General features: G+C 41.0%; 1 protein-coding gene across 1 annotated transcript in view; it reads left to right on the forward strand.

Annotated features, from left to right (window-relative positions):
- Positions 1-23,036, forward strand: part of FGD3 (FYVE, RhoGEF and PH domain containing 3) — a 94,080-nt gene that overhangs the window by 50,307 nt on the left and 20,737 nt on the right. The window contains 10 exon segments of the mRNA XM_062500465.1: positions 488-658; positions 4,103-4,271; positions 5,349-5,946; positions 12,464-12,553; positions 13,766-13,902; positions 15,204-15,360; positions 17,895-18,033; positions 18,828-18,886; positions 20,476-20,622; positions 21,295-21,387. Coding sequence (XP_062356449.1) covers positions 488-658; positions 4,103-4,271; positions 5,349-5,946; positions 12,464-12,553; positions 13,766-13,902; positions 15,204-15,360; positions 17,895-18,033; positions 18,828-18,886; positions 20,476-20,622; positions 21,295-21,387 — 1,760 coding nt within the window.

Below are 23,036 nucleotides of genomic sequence, written 5' to 3' on the forward strand. Positions count from 1 at the left end.
TACATAAGGAGGATTAATAAATAGGGATGAAATGCAATGTGAGTAATTAAATCTGAAGAAATGTTCACTTGTAATGTTCCCACCACATGGAATGTATTTCAGAATCATTATAATGCAGTTGTATTTTATTAATGTAACATAACGTTTTATGCTACAGCACTTGTATTTCTGTTCAGAGAAATCCTTGTGACATGGTTTTTAGGTTTTATATTTGCTCTATTATTTTGGGTATCCGTGGTAAAGAAGTAAATAATTAATTAAAGACAGGATTGCTGAAATTCTGCCTTTCTTATCAGTCAGGCATTTTAACAGGATAATTAAGGCTGGGTATATTGGTTGTGATAACTTGTGAGTGAACGACTCGCCCTTCTCCTTCCCCTCTTCCCTTCCTCAGGAACTTGGATGAGTGATATACTTCCAGAAGTAGCACACATTTTCTTCAGGATCAATAGAACCAAATAAAAACTTCTTTCCTTCCTTCCCTCAGGTTGCCCTTGTTCTCCTTTTCAAATCAAGTGTCACATTGACTCCAATCCCTTGTTGGAAGCATGTGGGGAACTGCAGCACATCAACTCAGCTCAATGTCTCCATCAAGCTGGAAGGAAACCCAAAACCAAAACTGCACTGGCCAAAATGCATCCTCTACAGAAACCCCAAGGCAAGTGGCTTGGACCTTCTAGAAATTGTACAAGCTGCTATTGCACAGTATAATATTTTAAAATATTATACTGTATAATAATTATTTAAAAAATATATAAAAATATTATACAGTATAATATTTTAAAATTATTGTTCCAGTTTGAGTCACAGCAAACCAAGTACTTTTACATTCTAATGTATAGCTGGTAGGGTTTTACTGTCTTCATTTTCCAGTGTTAGATAACCACTTAGAGAAGTCTTCAAGAAGAAATTGATTCAGCATTAACCGATCACTTAGCTTGTCACTTTATATTTCATCCTGTTGTTATACCTCATGCAGCTTTGATGTGTAAGTTGAATTTAACAATATTGTTTGCATTTTTTATAAAATATGTAGAAGTATTTTAGGTAATAATATCTTACTGTTTAAACCTGGTCTGTTTTCCATTTATTGTAAGAACTATGTATGTAGGCAACAGGAAATGCCTAAACGGAAAAAAATGAATTTTGAAAATATGAAGTAGAAGCTAAACCAATCATCTGTGGCTGTGGTATTTCCACAGAACTGCCAGCTGATAGTCAAATAGGTGGCAATCCCAAAGTATGATGAAAGAAGAACCAGGAAGAAGCGTGTTCCAGCTGGTCCTAAATTGTTCTTCTGGTCTCCCCAGGCATCTGAATTCTACAAAAAAACCTGTAGGAAATTTCTTGAAGGAATATAAATTGTTTTCATGGTTCTTCATCAGCAAAACAACATGTGGTCTCTCTTTGTAATGCCAGTTTGCCAAGAGCCCTCCTCTCATCACCTCATGCTTTGTAGAATTGATTACAGTTATGTATGTAATGGGTATTTGCCTCAAGGGAATTGAGGATGCAAAAATCATGGAGCTTGAGAGATGTTTGGAACAAAGAAAGCTAGGCCTCAAGAAGATACTAACTTCATAAATTAAAATGTTTAGAAGATATAGGTCCATGTGGTAGATGGTGATTGTCATCTGAAAAAGAAGATATTTTGGTGTTGTACACACTGAGCCATTGCACCACTACCCCCTCCCAATTAAAATATCTATACAAAAGGAATTCAAAGAAAGCATTGTATTTTATGCTTCTGGGAGTAAACCTTAAACATTAAATTATTATATTACTTCATGCTTGAAACATCTCACAAGGTCTGTGTCTTTATGGAGCTTTCACCTAGAGGTCTTGGTAGCCCAAGTTTAATTAGTGGTTGTTCCAGGAATGTTGTTATTACTGACAACAAAAAGGTATAGTAAAAAAGTGTCTGTTCAGTAATCTTGATCTGTTCTCTGCCCAGTCTTCATCTGGGATTGCCCTGACCCAGGTGCACTTGGCCTTGAACCACATCTGGTGTGGCTGAAATTTTGCTTGCTAAGTAGTCCTTAGTAGGTTTAGTGGCTTTGCCTCCATGCTGATGTCTCCATTTCTCAACATTACTTCAGTAGGTAAAAATTCAGAATGAACAAAAGTGCTCTCCTGCTTCCTTTTGGTCCAGTGCAGAGTGTGATATCAGAGGTGATTCAGATGAATCCACTAACAGGAAAGACATCAAACGTTTACATGGACAGCAGTGAGAGACAGTGTAAATGCATTGATGTTATTACAAAACCTTTGGGTATTATGGATCAGGGCCAGCTTTGAAGGCCTGATGGGGTATGTAGGGTAGGTTCTGACGTGCCTGCCTGCTGAACTATGCACCCTCTGTAAGGAGCACAGAGCTTGTCTTTGGCTAGATGTGTCAGATCACTATGTGGATGCTTGTTTTTAGGTTGTTCTTTATTTTTACAAGGAGAGACATGGCCAGACACTCACTGGTCACATGGTGTGCATATGAAATCCTGGTGAACAAAACTCAGATCTTCACCATCCCATTTGTATGCAAGAAGACCTTCTTTTCCTGTTTCCCTGTTATTCCTGCATAAGATAGGGCTTGTAGAGGTCTCTTCAAAATTGGACTTGAACGAATTCCTATCCTTTATTTTAGGATAGGAATTTCAGATGGTTTTGGAGTCTGGGCAAATCAGTCCTCTTATAGGAAGTGTCATCTTAGAGCTCAGATTCTTAGAAAATTTGATTTTATTCTTTCATGCTGAAATAAATCAAATAATGTAGGAACTTTAAAATCTGACCTATACTCAGAACTCTGAAATGCTTTAACAGCTCTTCATCACTGACCTCAGACACTGTCTGGCTATGTACTACTTTGGCAGCTGCCCATCTGCTGGAGGAGGGCAGACATCTAGGCTGATGTGGATCATAGAACAGATGCAGAACCTTCTGCAAGGAAAGGACAGTTGGAATTGTCTTTTGGGGTGCATATGCCTCTGTTTATCCTCCTGAAGCAAGTAACCCTGGAAGTACATTCAGAACAGTTGTTAATTCAAGCCCCATTACAATGCTGATCACATATGCCAAATGAATGATCAGAGTCAGAAATGGTTGGAAGAAACTGTTCCTGAAAATGTTTTCTAACACAACGTGTAGTTAGAATTTCCTCATTTAATGTGTTAACTCATTGGATAGTCTAGATTAGAGGACACATTTGGCAGTGCTATCCAATCAGTGTGCGCTTTGGGAGCAGCTCCACAGTGAGGTTTCCTGCCTTCCAGTGTCAGTTCTCCCTATGGGAGTTGCTTTCCCTATATGAAACCATGACAGCATGGGAACCTGTGGCCATGAGTTGCTGCCTGTGTATGATAAATCATTTACTCTGCAATCAGTGGAAGATCTGATTAATTTTTTTTAAACAACATTACATTTTAATGCCATTGTTTTTGAAATACTGTGGTAAACTTTGTACCTTGGCCTCCTTGTGAGCTCTGAAGTGGAATGTGAAGGTTCTTACAATACTTGTTTTATTTATACCATATGCAACTCAACATAGAACCAAAAGAGGAAGGAAATTTGTGAAGACTTCTACACCACAGGAGAGAGGGGGGAGGGAGAATGAGAGGAAGAAAAGCCATTATGTTCAGCCTGTGGCAAACAAACACAAGGCACTGAAATCCATGCTGGGGTTGGGTTTTGATAGTTTATTTTGGGATTTGGTTCATCCCTCTGCCCTTTTTTTTCCTAAAAGATTCAATGGGGTGCCAGAATTTTGAGAAGTCATGAAAGGGGAAGCTCATTAGTGTGATTGAGATGGCAAGCAAACTTGCAAACTGAAGCATAAGCTGTGCATCCTGTTTGGTAATGAGGAAGCAGTGCAGTGCTGCAAGCCACTCTGTTTGTTAGCACGGCTAAGCTAGCTGGAGAAACACAAAATACAAGCCCATCATTTTTCTTTAGCAGATTGCTTTGGTTTTAGCAATACTTCAGGACCGCACTTGTGCTGTTTATAAAGATTGAAGAAAGAATGCATACCTCTCGGTCTGGATTTTGTTTCCAGTTTAAGATAAAGAAGATGGAGATTTATCCTCCTGCTTTTTCCCTTCTCTTTTTTTAGTACCTCCTAAGCCTGTCCATCTCAAACCTGGGCAGGAAAGAATTCCTCCTGCACCATCTCGGCCTTTGCCAGCTGATCCCAAGTCATCAAGGAGCTTAGCACCTGGAGAGGAAGAAATACCAATATCAGCAGGAGTCAACACGCTCATTGAGAAATTTGAAAATATTAGGTAAATATGGCTTTGTGAGATCTGCTCTCTTCTCCCTTTTCTGCATTTTTAACTTGGAATATAATAGTAGAAAGCATTAACTGTAATGATCACATGGAAAGTCCTCTTGGGACATTTTCTGCTGGAAGGGCAAAGCTTCACTGAGGACAAAGTATCTTTTTAATAAAAGCTGTGAGTTTCAGTTTGTAGCATAGAGTTATGCTTAAGGAGCTTAAGACCTGCTGAATTTGGTGAGATTCTAGCAGAGGCAAGTAGCCAACAGACTGCTTTCAGTAAATTGGCTCAACATGAGAATTGCATCATAGGAACTTGATTGTTATGATTTGAAATAATTGATTTTTCTGTGAAAAAGATATACTAAACATCAGATCTTGGTTCTTGGAGGGTACAGGGTACTGTGGGTACAGGGTACTGTGAAACAATGTCATGTAGAACAGCTGTTCCAAAATTTTGTATGTGAAAGACACTAGATTGGATAAAACACATGTTTTTTTGCTGTAAACCCAGCTCATTTTACAAACATATGAAAAGTTTTCCTGAAGGACAAATCTGCCTGATGGATCTAAGTGATGAGGCTTTTTTCACAAAGAGGGAGAAGGAGACAGCCATCATACTGTGCCTTGGAGTGTTGTCACCTGGGTGAACCTGCTGTCTTTCAAAAAGGAAGAGTAGTGCCTTCTCATGCTTCAGTGCATCCTCTCTGCAGAAAATACCTTGTCACAAAGGTTTGGTTCTGTTGAAGAATGAGAGCTCTTGTTTAAACGAGCCCAGAACCAATTGCTTCCTTTTAAAGGTGATTCCTTCTCCAGACCTTCAAACCAGACTGTTCTTCAAGGTGACATGGAAAGCACTAAAGGCCCAGGATTCTGGTGGTGCCATTTCAGTAGAATGCAGGGGTGATTTTTTTTGTTGGATGTTGTTGGGAGATCATTATTATTGCAATGTTACTCTGTTGCCTTCTGGGATTGTCATTGGGGTGCAAGAAATGCAACCTGAATCAAATGACAATCAGACCCTCTCAGGGCACTTGTGAAACCAGAGTGTTAATATGACTGTGGTGCTTCTCTTCACCCACAGGCAACCTGTACATATTCTTCAAAGAAACCAGTTAAATTTAGCTCTTAAGATGGAACCTGGCCTGGACTCATCCAAGCAGATGAGCTTGTGTGACTGTGACACAGTGGCTTCCAGTGGCTCTTCCACAAATGACAAAACTGAATTGCATGAAGCTGAGCCCAACATACCATGCAGCATGGATCTAACTAACACAGACATAATGAAAATTAGAGAGCTGAGCATAGGTGATAACAAAGGCCATGAACTCTGTACTGCTGTGACTGTGAGCAAAGAGCCCCAAGAAGAGCTTTGCGATAAAGACTCAACTGTAGAACTGAATGGGAGTGGTAAAATTCCCAACAGAGACAGTGGTATTGATAGTCCTTCTTGTAGTGTGGCTGGGGAAACATTCCCCAGTGAAGAAGGGGCAGAGCAGAAGAAGCCCAGCATGGCTGGGAACCCAGGAGAGATGGAACCTGACAGAAAGGGCACCAAACCTTCCTCTGTGGAGCAGAAGAGAGACTCCACGCAGGACGAGGACAGTGACATTGATGAAGGAAGCAGTGAGGAGCAAGAGACAGCAGAAGTCCCAAAGTTAGAGTATTTGGATATAAACAAGGTAAGGGAATTTGTTCATTGCCATTGAGTGCTCAGAAACCAGTTCCTGACACTGGCAAGAGGTCTTTTGCATAATTTTCATACATTGTTTGGATTATTTATTTGGTTGGTTTTTCATCAATGGATCATGATAGTCAGTATTATTTCCTGCTTTATGCAGATCCTCACTTGTTCCTGACCTAGATAGTTCTTAAGAAAGGTTCCCAGCTTGCTTTGAAAGGTTTAATATAAGACAATCCATCACAGCCAGAGATAAGCTGTTAAAATTCCAATACATCTGTAGGTCAAGACCCCCAACTTGTGATTGTTGTTTGGATTTGCCTAGGTTCATCTTGTTAGAGCATGTTGTTTTCCGTGGAGCTTCGTGTTCTTCAGAGAGATAATTGGATAGTGCATCTTGCAAGGTCAGGACCTTGTGTCTGAGTAGAACGGGCAGAATCAGAATCTTGTCTTACACAAAATTTAGAGTGTTTTTTACAGAAGCCTGTGCTTTTGTTGGTGTGACCACTTCTTAACTGCAAATAAGTTGTTTTACTGGTACTTATGTCAAATTACTCTTCAGAAAACTGTAGCTGGAAAAGAGATTTTTCTTTGATTCCAGACTAATGTAGTCCATGCTGTTGTGTATTTCCAGCAGCTGTGTAAGATTAATGACAGATTCCTTTGATTATCAGCTTATCAAAACAGTTCTTTTTAGAAATAGTGCTGCTAAAAGGGATAAGATTTTTCAAAAAAAAACCAAAACAAAACAGACTTTTGCAAAATATCTGCAAAATGTTCCATTTTTTGCACTTTTTGTTTGATGGCTCTCTTTGTTTGGGTTTGTTAGGTTTTTTCCCCCCAAGCCATGATGACAGTAAAGTTAATAGATGAGATTTTTACTGATTTTCTGTGTTTTAAAGATGATGAGCAGCTGCAGTTAACAATCTATAGCTAGTGAAGTACAGCATCCACACCTCAGTTTCTACAGATCGGGTGATTCTGTTGAAATCACCAAGTGTATTGTGATCTGTGTCTGTCAAGGGCTTGCCCCTTTGGAATTGTGGACATCAGAATGCATTTCTTAGTTTCTAGGTCCATCATCTGGTGACTGTAAAAGAATTATGAAAATGGCATGCAAGTTCTGTACCTCAGAGCTTGACAAGTGTGTTTATACATACATACACACTGTGACTTTAATTATTTTGTAGTCATAATGTGTATGTATGTGCATGTGTGCCACTGAAATATTATTTAAAAGATACATTATTAGTTGCAACAGGCCAGCAAGGAACCATAGAATCATAGAATTTCCTGAGCTGGAAGGAACACATAACAATCATCAAAGTCCAACTCCTGGAAAATAATACATTACATTAAAAAGTCTTTAATCTAGTAATTAAATTTGCAGTTTGGACTAGCAATGCTGTATCAAACAAACTGTGACAACCCCAACTGAACACTTTGCCATATGATTAAGAAGTGCTTTGTTGACAAATACCAATGTTCTGTAAGACTTCAATGATTTGATGCCTGTTCTTAAGTCTTGTTCCTTAGGTTGTGTCCATATAGTAGGAAATAAGGATGAAAAAACACAGCATTATGAGGTCGTAATTCTCTGGAGCTTACCTGGTGAGTTTATGAGAGAGGTATCTCCAGAAGAAAACTCCTGTGTTTTGGGTTTTTTTGTATTACCCTTCTTCGTGATGTGCATTTATGTAATGCACTGCAGGTTGTCCCTTGCAGTTTGTCCCTGCCCTTCTGAAAGGCAGTTTTGAGGCTCACCAAGCTACACTGAGTCACCTTGCTTTTGCAGTCACATAGAGGAGGAAGGCTGAGAGAGCAGCTCTCTCTTCTTCAGTATAAAGATTGTGCCCTCTTCTGGGGACACATTGGGTGAAGCCAATTTCTGTGTCAAGTGTCCACATAAAATCACCAGATCGTTATGGTCGGAAAAGGCCTCTAAGATCATTGAGTCCAACCAGTACCCTAATACTGACAGGTCCACCCCTACACTGTGCCCCTAAAGACCACATTTACCTGTTTTTTTAACACTTACAGGGGTGGTGACTCCATCACTTCCCTGGGCAGCCTCTTCCAATGCCTGACCCTTGAGTGAAGAAACTTTTTCCTAATATCCAATTTAAACCTCCCCTGGCACAACTTGAGGTCATTTCTGGCTCCCCTCTTTGATTCTGTTACAGATATGGGGCACTGCGGACTCAGGGCTACAGTGAAGCAAGGAGAGCTAATGTGATTCAAAGTTGAATTGTTTCATGGTTATTCTCAGGCTGGAATTTCACATCACCCTTGACAAAACTGATAATTTTCCTGCTTGGAGGAAGAGAGGAGAATTCAGTTGGCATCAGCTGCTGGCTTGGGAGGTGGGGAGACCTTATCTCCTTCAGAAAACCTTAAGTTGGGAGAGTGTCATTTTCCTGCATTCCCCCTCCTACCCCTAGTACCAGGCTTTGCAGCTGCACCATGAAGGTAACCAGTGGTCTCATTAAATATGAAAATTGTTATAGTTGGAGGAGAATGCATAAGTACAGCTGCAGAGTGATTTAATGATGGCTCAGTAACTCCTAGGATATCAGCGTAAGTAAAGCTCATGAATAACTGTTCTTTTCTACTTCAGTTATCTCTCCATCTTCCACCCAGGCTTTCACACAGCCCATGGCTGGGGATGATAACTTTGCCTGATACATGACTGGTATTGTTTTATTTAGTCTAGGTTTACCTGTACAGTGATGTGGCTTTCTTTAGGAGTCTGCAGCAGTCTCCAGGACTCACGATTAGCACAGATTTTAAAATCTCAGGAGTGGCTTACTGCAATTTCCAGTTACCTTTTATCAAAATTAAAATGAACCAAGGGGAGCCTGTTAATTTCGATAATGTCTCAGAAAATGTCAGGAGCTCCAGGAAGTGATGCACATTAACCTGGATGGTTACAAAGATGGTTACAAAGAAAAGAAGTGACATGAAAGTCAGACTGAGGGACTGTCGTGGTCCAAAGTTGCAAGACTTCTGATGACTGTCTGAGAGTCTGAGTAATGCTTCTGGGAGGGGTATCAGTGCTTCATAGCTTTTTATTTAGGTATTTTTTCACTAAGGGTAATATATGGTCATTTGTAATCACCAAAAAATGCTTTTCTCCCTCTGTTCTGCATCCTGTTGTGTAAATAGTAACAATGGAGTCCCACATGGGTCTCATGCATTTATGGACACATGCTTCCATTCTGCCTGTACGTGGCTGGAGTTTCACATCTGATTTCATTGTCCAGTGCATATTGTAAAATTTGGCCTGCAGCCCTGCTACTCAGACCTTTGAGTGAGATTGTCTCCATGTATATTCTAAAAAAAAAAGTCTGTATGTCAATGTTTTAGTCATAAAGTTGATTGAGAAAATTCAGATATGCCATCATCATCATAATCATATTTGGTTTAAAATTCTTAAGGAAAATGTCACTTCAGTGTAACAAAGACAACCAAAGATATCCTAACTCATAGGATAACTTTTCTGTATTGATTTCAGCATTGTTGAGTAGGAAGTGGTCCATAATCTTTCTGGGACTTTTTCTGTTCTTTGCAGGGCTGACTGGTGGGGTTTTGAAGAATAATCGTGTATGATTTTAACATAAGCTCCATCCCAGCAGCTCTCTTGCAAGATTTGCTGAAAGCCCTGTGTGAGACAGATGCTGACTGAGTATAGTTGTGCGCACCCATTGTATGAAAAATGGTTGCTGCAAGATTTGAGGTGCAAAAGTATTCCAAGTGTGAATCTGACCTTCATGAGAAGCTGGTTCTGTTTGATTTCAGGCTGTTGTTTCCTTTTATTTTGTTTTTTCAGTTGCAGCTGAAAATGAATTTTTGAATCTTCCACAAAGAAGTGAAAGTGCATCATGCTGCTTAGAGCACTGGAGTGAACTTTCAATGTTGTGAAGGCAGCACCTCCCTCTTCAGTTTTCTCATCTTTCTTGTCACCCCACCAGCCACACTGTTCCATCCAGCCTCTGCAGTAGGTGTAAGATTCCAGAGAATGACTGCATAGGAGATGCTGTGGCTGTGGTGTGCAGTCACCCAGCAAGAGCACTGTGCAAAGCAGAGCGTAATCTCAGTATGCAGATTTATTTTACTTTTCCTTTAGAAACATGGACCATGAAATATCTCGTTCCTAGTAAAATGAATGATGACCCGGGCTTTGTTAAAGCTATCCTGCCATGGCACTAAAGGAGGTTAGAATGAGACTGCCTCACATTTATTAATCTACAATTTAATTTAAAATGTTATGCCCACTGAAAGGCAAATATGTTGCAAATTTGTCTGAAAAATATGCCTGCCTCTACCTAGCAGAGAGAGCAACTGAAGATAGTCACTCTGTAAAACTGAGCTCAAGCTGAGTCTATTAAGCCCTTGTTTGCTATTTAAGCAGATGTCAGCAAGTTTTCTTGAAATATAAACTTGAATTGCAGATGGTGAAGGTCAGGAGGTTAAAAAACGCCTGTGCTATGTAAAGATTTACTTCTGTGTACAAATGCATTTGGTTGGAAAGAAGTATTTTTCCAATTCTGAATTCAAACAACTTGAAGGATGCTCTTGGTGGCTGGCATGCCAGCTGGTTACATCAGTGCCTTTCATTTGAGTGCTTCTTTGTGCCCAGCAAAACCAGCAGATAAATTCTTTCTCGGTGAGAGATCCTTGTAGTTACTGGGTTTGACTGGCCACCAAAATGCACTTCAGTGTAAACTGTAATAAGATGTATTTACTTGGAACAATTTCAAACCTTATTGTGCTGTGATTTTTTTTTTCTCTTCCCTTAAATATTAATACATATTGAACAGAGAAGGATGTTGTGTAGCATGTTGAAAGAGCTTAAAAGAATATTTGAACTGACTTGGAATAATATGAGAGGCAGGGCAGAGAGAGTCCATGTCAAAACTTGCACTCATGGCATGTTTGCCTGTCTTCAGATTTGTACCTAGAAAGAGGAGTTGCTTTGAATAAAGAAAAGCTATTCCTTTTCCTTCAGTAATACTTACATCATGGAGCTGTGGGTACTTCATGTCAAGTGGCACCTCATTCCATGTGGGATAACTACACGAGTGGGATAACTACTTGGGTCTGGTTTGCTGAAGCTCATGGCTTGCTTTGAAAAGCCTTTGAGGTTTTCAGTTGTACTGCAGTTTATCTGAATGTGTGTGGAGGATGGGTGTTTAAATTCTTCTTATCAACTTTATTTGGAAACAAAATAAGGTGATGTTGAAGAAGCTTAAAGAGAGCCTTTATTTGATATTTTCCAACAATCTGATGGTGGCCCACAGGGTTATATCTAGAAGTTCTTGCTCCAAATGTGAACACCAGAGACAGGCATTTGGGATGGAGCACTGCTACTGGTGACAGGTCCAGGTACTTCCTGAAGTGGAAATTGCCCCATGTGTTTAATAGACTTCAGCTGAATTTTTCCTCTATGGATATTTCTGGTTCTTTTGTGAACCTGTGTGAAGGTTGCTGCCGGAAGTGTTGTTGCATGAGGAAGCAGCCCCTGAAGCAGCACCTTGGTGATTTTATTTGATGCCTTTCAGTTTTCTCATAGAAATAGTGATTAATTGCACCCAGTGAACCCAGTTCTCCATTCCAGGAATCATTAATGCACCTCTTACCTTCACCATATTTGTCTTTTCTTTTTGATCCAGCCCAGTATAGTTTCCCTACATTTGATCATCCTTGCTGCCCATTTTCCATGCTTGTATTCCTGAGCACAAGCCAGCTAATGCTCTGTTCTGGACTGGTTTCATTATATGTAGGCATGGTGTTTAATGACTAACCCTGTAAAAGATGGTTGGGAAGCTCAAGCCTGTGTTCTACTAATTCAGGTATTTTTAAGCACTTAGAGAGCGAAGGGTCTATGTAGCTCTTGGCTGAGCTGTGCCTAAAGTCAGTGCTTTATAACTGTATTTAGTTTTCAAGCAGTTTATTTCTAATTTTATTTTTTTAAATGAGCTTAATGAAAGGCTTCACTGAGTGATTTGGATTACCTTGCTGAAAATTCATTCCAGGGAATAGGCCCATGTTTAAAGCTGCACAAAAAAACTTTAAAACATGCCATAGAGAGTAATGCTGTGCTGGTTAGGGTAGAAATCTGGTTGAACAGCCTGGTTTCTAGTTTTCATTTTAGTTACAGGACCTGAGTTCAAAAAGGAGAGCAGTTGATTTACAGCTATTGCCTTGTGTTTGAAATAAACTAGACTTATTTCCAGGTTTAGAGGGTGTTTCTGATTCTTTTTATAAAGCCATAATGAACTCAAGTGATGTCCTGACTAGCCTCTGATTGCATTACTAATTTCTCTTTCAGAGAATAGCATTAAAAATTACTCTGGAGCAAAGTGATCTTTTGAGATTCTGAAATATGCTAATCTCTTTCACGCCAGCCTCCTCTGCTGGTAGGGATTTTGGCCACTGACAAAATGAAAAGCAGAACAGCTAGTGGAACATAGGTGTGGAGGTGCAGATGAATTGTGTAATTTGTTACTTTTTTTCAGTGTACAGAGCCCCAAAAGCTATTCAACATCGCCAATGAGCTGCTCCACACGGAAGAAGCGTATGTTAAAAGACTCCATCTCTTGGACCAGGTAATTCCATTTTCAATTAACTGTCCTTTCTTTTCAGTGAGCAGCAATGATGTCTCCTGTCCCTTGCCTAAGCTATAGCTCAATACAAATGCTGTGTGTAGGTGGAAGATGGAGTTTGCTTTCCAGGCTGTGTGCCATTGGTCCCAGAGCCAAGCTTTGGGCAGGAGCATTCTCTGAGAGGGAACCAGAGGATTGGGATGGCAGAAAGGGAAATGGGAAGTCAGCAGCCCAAGACACAGACACTGCCAGCATTTGGTTCCTCTCTGGGTATATGGGGAGAGGAAATCACGGGGACAGTGAAGGCACTTAGAAATTATGAAATCTGTGATTGCTCTTTGATGTGCAAGAAGTTGAAGTTTTAGTAGAATCAGGCCACATGTCAGACCTGTGCCTACAGCAAACTGCTTTTTTACTACTGTGTTTTGTCATTGTTGTCCATCATGTTTACACGTGGGGATGAAGTGAAATTGTTGTGATGAGTCTGAATTTTCTTCCCCACAGACTTTGAGTTGACACTACACAAGTCAGGCCTTTCTATAATTATATCAAAGAAAAAAATTATGAATGTGCAGGAAGGAAATAAAAATGAGGATGAGACACATTGCTAGCCTAGTGCTTTTTAAAAATGAGTAGAAGAAAAATAGAAATAGAAAACTGTCACCTGGCTAGAAATGTTGTTAGAAGCTGTAACTTGGAGAACCCTTCACCCTACAACTCTTGGAGCTCTATAGAACACTTACAGTGTTTGTATTAGATGAACAGAGACTGTTTCTAGACCACAGAAATCTAGGGAACGTATTTTGCTTTTATTCAGTATAGTGTAATTTTTCCTACTGGGCAAACTCCAATCACATGGTTTATTTTGCTTTGAGTAAATAGCAGTAAATGCTTTTCAGGGACTGGATGTTCTCTGCAGCTTGCACTCCCAAATATGTGATGTCTGATCTTCTCAGTCATCACAATCTTTTTTGAGTTACAGCTCAGATTTTCCTAGTTTTTTCTGTAGCCTATAGTGATACATCTAACCCTGGATGTCAGTGGGCTTAAGTTTCATGAACCTCCTTAGGAAGACTCCAAGGACTGGCTACCAGGGATCAAAATCTGCAGCTCTCTTCTAAGCAGTCAGCTTTGCAAAACTGCAATCTAAAATCAGTATATCTAGGAGTGTTTTTCGTTAAAAAAATATTGGTACTGTCTTGTTACCTTCTGCAGGTTTTTTGCACTAAATTGTCTGAAGCAGGGATTTCATCTGAAGTGATAACAGGCATCTTCTCAAATATTTCTTCCATCTATTGTTTCCATGGACAGTTTCTTCTTCCTGAGCTCAAAACAAGAATTACACAAGAATGGTAGGTAGCTGTCATTGCAATTATTTTAAAAATACATTTTCAAGAAATTGTAGCAAACATAAGGCCTAGTCCTTAAAAAATTCCATTTTTTTATTGTTTAATGCAGTCGTTACGTTAGTTATTTAATATGTTCATGTGAAATCTCTCAGACGTTTCTGACTTAAGGAGTAGGCCTGAGCACTCAAAATTTCCAGAATACAATGTGAACATTTTTCAGTTCAAAGTATTGCCAAAGCTGTTTTGCTTACTACATTCCCACTCTCCTATTATTGCAGTACTATGAAATTACACTACTAGGAAGGAATGAAATTGCTTGTTTTGGCATCATAGCTGAAATAAATATTTTCATATACCAATTAAAATTTAGCTACTATAATAAATTGAAGGTGGGACTTGTTGATTTTAGAGGTCTTTTCCAACCATAATGATTTTGTGATTCTCTAAGTTGTAGATAAGGAAGAAATGCAGTGATAGGTAGAAAGGTTACTTGTAAGTCAGATTTAGGAAACCAGATTTGAGGGGACACATTGGCTGCACTGTGTCCTGCAGTGGCAGGTGCAGATTGTGCTAGCCCTTCAGACCAGGGCTTGCTTCTCTCTTGTCTGAGTCCAGTCTTCACACGTTCATCAGTGACCAGAAGGAATAAATTAATCTCAGCATCTCTATGCCAGACTTAACACTTGCAGAGACAGTTGCAACCAAAGGGAGGAAAACTGCAGAGTCTGGGAGTCAGAAGAGGCTCTGAAGCTTGTCAGCTGGCTAAAGAGGGTCTTGCACAGGCAGACTGGGGAAGAGTGGCTGGCTCTCTACCTGGCCATGACTTTGGAGGAGGGACGTGTGTAGCTGCTGCTGCTCTAACCTGGGGTTACTGGTCCCTAGGGATCACCCAGCTGAACTGAACCATCCCTGTGTGTTAAAACCAATCCAGATATTTGGCAGTGGTGTAAAATACTATTTTTAATAAGTAAAAGTTTCCCACAAGATTTTGTGCTGGGCAGAAGAGATATATAGAAGTTCCTTTAATGATGTGTAGTCAGTCTACTCTTAAAGACAGTGAGGGCAGAGCTATCATGTTCACTATGTGTTCATGTGGGTCCTTGTACATCAGGATTCATGTTTGAAGTTTCATCTAGGATATTGTGTAGATTACCTTAAACTAAACTTAGGCTGTCTTGATTGCACGTGTGTGTAAGTGCTTGTGCATGTGGGAGAAAACTGTGGAAATCTTACAGCTGTGTTTTCTCTCTGAAGATACCATGGATTTCCAGAGATTTCAGTACTTACCTGTGTCTTTACCATAGGAATGTCAACCCACGGCTAGGAGATATCCTGCAGAAACTTGCTCCTTTTCTGAAAATGTATGGAGAATATGTAAAGAACTTTGATAGGGCAATGGACATAGTGAACACATGTATGCAGCGGTCCTCTCCCTTCAAAGACGTTGTTCAGAATATACAGGTATGTTGTTAATTGGCATAATAGGACTGTAATGGTTTAGGAATGATACTTCTCAATTTAGAGACTCCAAAACCACACTGCCACTCCTTTGCTTCCCTCCTCTGCCTTTTTTCCCTCCCCGTGGAGCATCTGAAGAGGAGAGCTGAAGGCACAAAAGGCAAAAATGATGGGTTGAGGTAAGAACAATTTACTGGAAACACCAATGAGATAAGAAAACAAACAGCAAGAGCAACAATAGTAATAATAAAAATAAAAGTGTAAATAAAGAGAGAATGCAGAGCTCAATCCAGCTGCAGCCACATCACCCAAACCACTCCCTCCAGCCAGGACCAGCATCATCCAAACTTCTCCGTGTGCTACGCTTGCTCCACCATAAGGAACTTTCTCCTCTGAAGTGAGACCCTCTCTTCTAGCCTGGCACTGACCTGAGGTGTTATCCAATAACACTGAGGCCCTTGCCACACTCCCTCCTGGGTGCTGGAAAAAATTAACTGTCTGCTGACCAGAACCAGGAGTGAGAGATCCTCACTTAAGTGTGTTTGTTTGTTTCCCAGTTCATTACACAAGTTGTCAAGATAATAGGACAATAATACTAAAAATACTCAGTTTTAGTGGTATTCCTTTCTTCTCTTTTGCTGGTACACAGATTTCTCACACAGCTTTTTTTCTACTCTTTTTTTTTTTTTTAAATACGGCTTTAAACTAACAGAGGGCAGGGTTCAGTGGGATATTGGAAAATAATTCTTCTCCATGAGGGTGGTGAGACTTGGGTACAGACTGCCTGGAGAAGCTGTGGCTGCCCCCATCCCTGGAAGTTTTCAAGACTAGGCTGGATGGGGCTTGGAGCAACCTGGGACAATGGACGGGGGCTGGACTGGATGGTCTTCAAGGTCCCTTCCAACCCAAACCATTCCATGATTCTGTGGTTTAAGAGAAGTATCAGAAGTCACAGAATGAAACTTCACCCTTGGTCCAGTAATTCTGGCCCTTTTGGATTTGTCTTCCACATTTCTAACTTTAATTTTTTTTTAAATAAATACATATTCATTCTGAGGTGAGTGTGCTTAAGTTTAGATATGTCACTGACAGTATCTGCTGTTTGTCTGGTTTTTCTGAGGCTTCCAAAATGGCACACAGCTCCTGGGATCACAGCTCCACAGGAAGATGCTTAACAGGGATTTTCATGTGTTTTCTGATAATGACACAGAAAGCTGTGAAGGGAGAGGGGAAGAGCTCTGGTTACACTGATGTATCCATAGAACTGCTCGTCCCCTGGGCCAGCTGAAGGGATGCAGGCTCCAGCACACCCATAAGTGTCCCTGTGCCAGTCCTGGGAAAGCAGATAATGTCCTTTGGGAGGGGAGGGCTGGCAAGGAGTGGGTTAAGCTGAGCAGGGAGCACAGCTGCCTACCCTAAATGATAGGACTGTTGCTGGGCCAGCTGTCAGGAATCAAATAATCCCCTAGCAAGCTGGGAGAGAAGAGGCCCTGTTTGGAGGTTTAGGGCCATGTCAGAGACTCAGAAGTTTGAAGAAGCTAAGACTGGGGGATGCTGCCATTCTGCTGCTCCACATGGCCTTTTCTTACCCTTTTTCTGCAAAGGCCTGCACCCATCCTGCTCCCACTATGGGCATGCACACCAGCACTGTGTTTTGCTGTCCTCAGTCTGTGGCAAGCCATGACTTTCTGCAGAGTAAATCCATTTGGGACTGTTTTCCCTATAGCACAGGCAAAAACTCACCTGTCTCTTCCCACCAACAAGCTTCCAAACAAATTATGTGTGTTACCTGTTGGTCTGCACTGGTTCCAGACCATGGGCAGCTCTGCTGTTGCTTAAGTAGAACTCTTGCCAGGCAGTGTGGGCACTGGCAATGCAGGCAGGAGATGCACCTCGGAAGCCTGCTGATGACAGAATTGCACTGTAGGTTATTTAGTCACACCTACACAGCACCTTTTGCTCCACTGCTCAGTGATCACAGGTGCAGGAGGCAGAGATTGGACCCACAACGCTTAGTCCACTCATCTGACATATCTCTGTGCTGTGAAAAGCCACTGATAATTTTCAACATACTAGTTGAAGTGTGTCTGCACAACTCCCTGACAGAAGGGGACAGCCAGGGTAGTTGGGCTCTGGTCCCAGGGAGCAGGACAGGAGAGGGAACGGCCTCAGGCTGGGCCAGGGGAATGTTTACATTAGCTATTAGGGAAAATTCCTTGATGGAAAGGGTTGTCCAGCCCTGACACAGGCTGCCCAGGGCAATGATGGAATCACCATTCATGGAGGGATTTAAAAGACATGCAGATGTGGCACTTGTGGACTTAAGTAGTGGCCTTGGTAGTGTTAGGTTTATGTTTGGACTTGATCTTCTCAAGGGTCTTTTCCAGCCTAATGACTCTGTTGATCCATGATAGCTTAAGAGGTTCCTGTACACTCCTCTAGCTGTATGTGAATTTAACAGCATTTTTCATTGCTGTTAAACACCAAAGGCAGGGAAAAAACCAAACCCTCCTGTTCTTGTTTTCTCTCCATTACAGAAACAGGAGGTGTGTGGAAACCTGACTTTGCAGCATCACATGCTTGAACCAGTGCAAAGGATTCCTCGTTATGAGCTTCTCCTAAAGGACTATTTAAAGAAACTTCCAGAAGAATCTCCAGACAGAAAAGATGCTGAAAGTACATGTGAACTTCTTTCTGTCTAAAGAACACAATGAAATCTTGGGCAGTTTTTTTTTTTCACATGTTCAGACACTTACAACCAGGACTATGGTAGAAATGGAGATTTGAATTAATCAAATTATTGCCAAACAAAGGGATTTTGAATGCTTTGGAAATTGAGAAGATAAGTGTTGGAATGCCTGGTCTAGGAATGAAAGCAGCTTTGGCAAATAAAAAGTGACAATATGTTGAAGTTTGCTGTAGTAGAACATCTAACATTTTTGTTTGATCCATTTTGTGGCTAAAGACAAAGACAGAAGGATAGCCTTGCAGTAGCCAGAGGAAGAAAGGAAGAATAGTTTTAAATTTGTGTTGTATTTAAAGCTGTGTTTCTTGCCAAGAAATCCAGATACTCAGTTTATATGGTGAAACAGAAAGAAATGGACTTCTCTTGATTATGAGAAGTTTTTGATTTCAACCAAAACGGGGTCCGTATCACCATACACAGGCCCTGTTTTAGGAAAACAGTCTTTAAAATGTGCTTAGGAAAACTTAAGTGAGACTTAATTTTTAATAGGTGATTCCTGGAAAGTGGAGGTTCTTTGTCACTATGTGCTTTGGCTCATCAGATTTTTAGGAGAGAAAGATGAAACACAGATCAGCTGGACAAGCAGAAGTGATTATGTCTATAATTGCTTATTTATCATCAATTTTGAAGGAAAAATAATACTCAGAGAGGTGAACCCATCCCCCAAGGCGCTATTAAGAAACATAATCTAGAGAATGCATAACTATTGGTACCTTTATTGCAGAGTCACTGGAGCTGATATCAACAGCAGCAAACCATTCCAATGCAGCCATCCGGAAGATGGTGAGTAGCAATTCCAGAATGGAATTGTGATCTGACTGAAACACTTGGCTACACTGAGGGCCTCCCATTGCAACAGGCTTAGTACAGTAACTAGAGAGGAATATATGACTGTCAGTCAGGCTATAAAACATGTGTTAGATGTCTGAGTTCCTTTTATTGTACATGCGGTTTTCTGTGAGTTGTTGAGCTTAAATTCCACTTCCCTCATTCTTAAGAACCTAATGAGTTGAAAAAGGAAGTCTTTATAAAACTCATTATTTGCTTTTCCTTGAAAAGTGTTGAAAGTATTCAAATTAGGCCAATTCACAAGGTGTCCTTGCAGATTTTCACAGTGGATTTTTAATCCCACTGTTCTTTAACAGAATGAAAGTTGCTGTGATTTGGTTTTGGCTCATCTTAAGTGCACAGAATATGTATCTTGCCTGTATCAGTAGCTTCAGAAAGCTGTGCTTCAAAAGCTAGGCAGTCAGACTGTGGAGATTTTAGACATTAGCCCATGTTTTACAAATAGAAGAGCTAGAGCATTCCCATTAAAATAAATGGGCTTTATAGCTGCAGGTGTTATCCCTTTGGTGCACCCAGGTGTCTCAGGACATTTTGTATCAAACAGACCTGAAATGCCGTGTATATGGCTTAGCACCCATTGGACATTTGGAGGTCCAAGGTTTATATTCACTCCCCTGTCAGACCATTACTTCCTCCCCCAGCTGGTGGGGACACCATGAGACCATGTTTCCTGTGTCTGCTGTGTGGAAGTAGCCAGCTGATGTCTGTGTACTGTCTGTATGTCTGAAAACACAGTTAGGAAACCCTCTGTTTCTATTTGAGTCTGGCATGTTCTCTTGATAAGGGTATATTTTTGGTGGAAATTTTTCTGATTTGGGGCCTCTAACAACTCTTTTCCTGGGGGCCATGTATAGTATCTCTGCAGATATCAATATGAAACAACTCATTGGCTCATTGGTTTCTGTGTCGGTTGCTTTTTCTGTTAGTACACAGGAGCTCATTGGAAAAGGCTACTATAATAATTTTACTGTGTGGGGTCCAAGACAGACTGAAAGGAAAGTGAGTGCTGTAGCAAAATCTCATAAAGTTAGTGGAGGGTTGAATTAATTGTTGGCTGTTTACTCCTGTTGTGGTGCAGTAGAAGAAATTAATCATGCTTCCATTATTTGGTAATGTACAGGTCTCCAACTTGGCCATTGATTTTATTGGACATTGCTTCTAAAATTCCAAAGATTAATATTTGGACTTGATGATCTTAGAGATCTGTTTCAACCTTAATGATTCTATGATACATATTTATTGTTGAATAATAATTGTCTAAAAATATCAAATTAATTTATCTCAAAATGTCATTAAATGGTACAATCTAAGTATAACTAATCCAATATGACTAATCCAGAGTGGGGAATAGCACTGAAGAATATGCAACAGGTTTTAATATAAATGCAAAGCTGTAGCGGAAGTGAAAGACTGTTTTCATTAACTTGCATACATGTACCACAGAAATTAAACAGTGGGCAATAGACCACATGGAATAGGTTTGTTTTTTTTTAATTTAACTTGCTGTGGGTTTGTACCTGCAGGAAAAGATGCACAAGCTTTTGGAAGTCTACGAGCGCCTGGGTGGTGAAGAGGATATTGTTAATCCAGCCAATGAGCTCATTAAAGAGGGACACATTCAGAAACTTTCAGCAAAGAATGGCACAGCACAGGATAGGTATTTATTCCTGGTGAGTATTTTAGTTGCTCTTTTATTTCCAGGGTTGTGCTCAGGTTGGATGGGCCTTAGACCATACTGGTCTAGTGGGAGGGGTCCATTCTCAGAGCAGGGGGTGGAACAAGATAGGCTTTAAGGTCCCTTCTAACCCAAACAATCCTTTGAATCTATGATTCTGTGGTACGTTTCCATCTTCCTAAGCTTAAACATGAAAAGCATTCACCAGCTGAGCCCAGCTATTCCTTCTGAGCAGCAGTTTTCTCTTGTAGCATTTTCCTCAAGGATTTCCTTCTTTCTTCCATCCTGTGCCTTTGGTGATGCCTTGTCAGGCCCAAAGGGGTCTTTTCCTTCTCCCTCCTCAAAGACTGAGTTTTTGCAGAGGGTCACAGGAGGTGGTTTCTAGCCAAGCCACTTCCTGCAGGAGATGGCCAGCTCTCGCTAGGAGAAGAGCTGCTGGACTTTCAAGGCAGTCAGATTCAGAGGGAGGAGCAGAAGGGAGAAGTGACTGTCTAACGTGTTTCTGTCTGCCCACTTCTTTCGGTAATGATCCCTCAGCCTCACTTTCACCTTAAATCTCTTCTTAAGAGCTATCTCTTTGAGTAAGACACACCAGAGCCCTAAACTTTCACAGTGCAGGCTGTGTCCAGCATGTAACTGCCTAAGTTAAACTCTTGCCTCATTGCAGTTTAACAGCATGGTGCTGTACTGCGTGCCAAAACTGAGGCTGATCGGCCAGAAGTTCAGTGTCCGAGAGAAGATGGACATTGCAGGACTGCAGGTTTGCATCTCTTCTTTTCCCTTTTTTAATGCTTCTTGGTAGATTTGGAACCAAACACATAACATTATATGAATGTAAAAATATAATAAAATTCTAAAACCTGGCTTTGTATCACTTTGGATCAATAAAGCTTTTCTGCCATAAGAAAGACCTTAAGGTGCTGGAATGTGTCCAGAGAAGCACAACAGAGCTGGGGAAGGGTCTGAAGCATGAGTCTGATGAGGGAGCTGGGGGGATTCTGTTGAGATGGGAGTGAGACCTTCTTGCTTTCTACAGCTGCCGGAAAGGTGGGTGTAGCCAGGTGAAGGTTGGCCTCTGCTCAAGAGTGACAGGATGAAAGGAAGCGGCCTCAAGTTGCACCAAGGGAGGTTTCTGTTGGATATTAGGGAATATTTCTTCACTGAAATGGTTGTTGAGCCCTGGCACAGGCTGTCCAGAGAAGTGATAAAGTCACCACCTCCTGAAGTGCTCAAAAACGTGGATGTGACACTTGAGACCATGGTTTTCTGGTGAATGTGATGGTGCTGTTTTGATGGTTGGACTTGAGGATCTTAAAGGTCTTTTCCAACCTTAATGATTCTGTGATTCTGTCTCTTTTTTGGATTTTTTTTTGGTTGGTTGGTGTTACAAACTGGTTTAACACAGAAGACCAAAGGAAACTAAGCCTCTGTGAACAAAATGGATCGAACCCAGAAAGGTTTGAAATATACCCCAAAACTTTATTAAAACCGAACGAGGTTACATGTTGGTGCCAAAATAGTGATATATTTTATTTAATAGTAAAAGAGGCAAAGAGAAAGAAAGAGAAAAGAAGGAAAGAAATAGAAAAAAGGCGTGCATGGGTGGGGGGACAGGGAGAGGGTGACAGGGGTTAGGTGGAAACATATCACCCTCCCCAGGGTCCCAACAACTTCTTGTTGCTCCTCTCTATCTGTTCTTCATGGTGGTGAGAGTCCCCCTGCCACCCATCGCTGAAAAGTGTGGAATCTAGTGAATTAATACAGTGGTTTGGGCCAGATGGGAGTGCCCACATGCCTCCCCCGGGTAGGGCAAGTTTGACACTGTGCCTTGCAACACTATGGGTCTGTTGCATCGCCTTGGGCCATGACTCTGCTGTCCTTCTTGTGATGGGACTTTTCCCCAGGGTGACAGGGCCCGCAGCTGGGCTCCTCTGCAGAGCAGAGCATGGGCTTCGATGCTCGCTCGGATCAGAGCCTTTACATCACATACCCAAAACCTCTTCACCCTTTGGTGTGAGGTCTGTTCCCCTGGCAGCTGATAGCCTGGAACTATGGCCTCCACCCCGAAGGTGCTAAGCTTGATCCCTCTGTGAATGTATTCTTCTCCCCTGAGTCACTTTATCTTCATCAATGAGCGGTGTACGGCTCCATTCTGGGTTTTGGTGGTTTTCTCTGCAGCTTTTGTACAGTTTTGCTGTAACAGGCAAAAGTCTTCCATGAAGATGTTTAAGACTTAAATGATACATATATTTTAAAATTTTTATATGTATCACTCAAAGGGGAACAGAATAATGGTGGTTGTGTGACATGTTTGGATTGAGAGCCTTATCTTGTCCCCTGGCTGGCACAGGAGCCACCTTCTCCCCCTACTGCTATAGGTGTTGGCTTGGTGATAGGGACCCACAAGTT

This window comes from Cinclus cinclus, chromosome 12 (genome assembly GCF_963662255.1).
Source record: "Cinclus cinclus chromosome 12, bCinCin1.1, whole genome shotgun sequence".
NCBI lineage: Eukaryota > Metazoa > Chordata > Aves > Passeriformes > Cinclidae > Cinclus > Cinclus cinclus.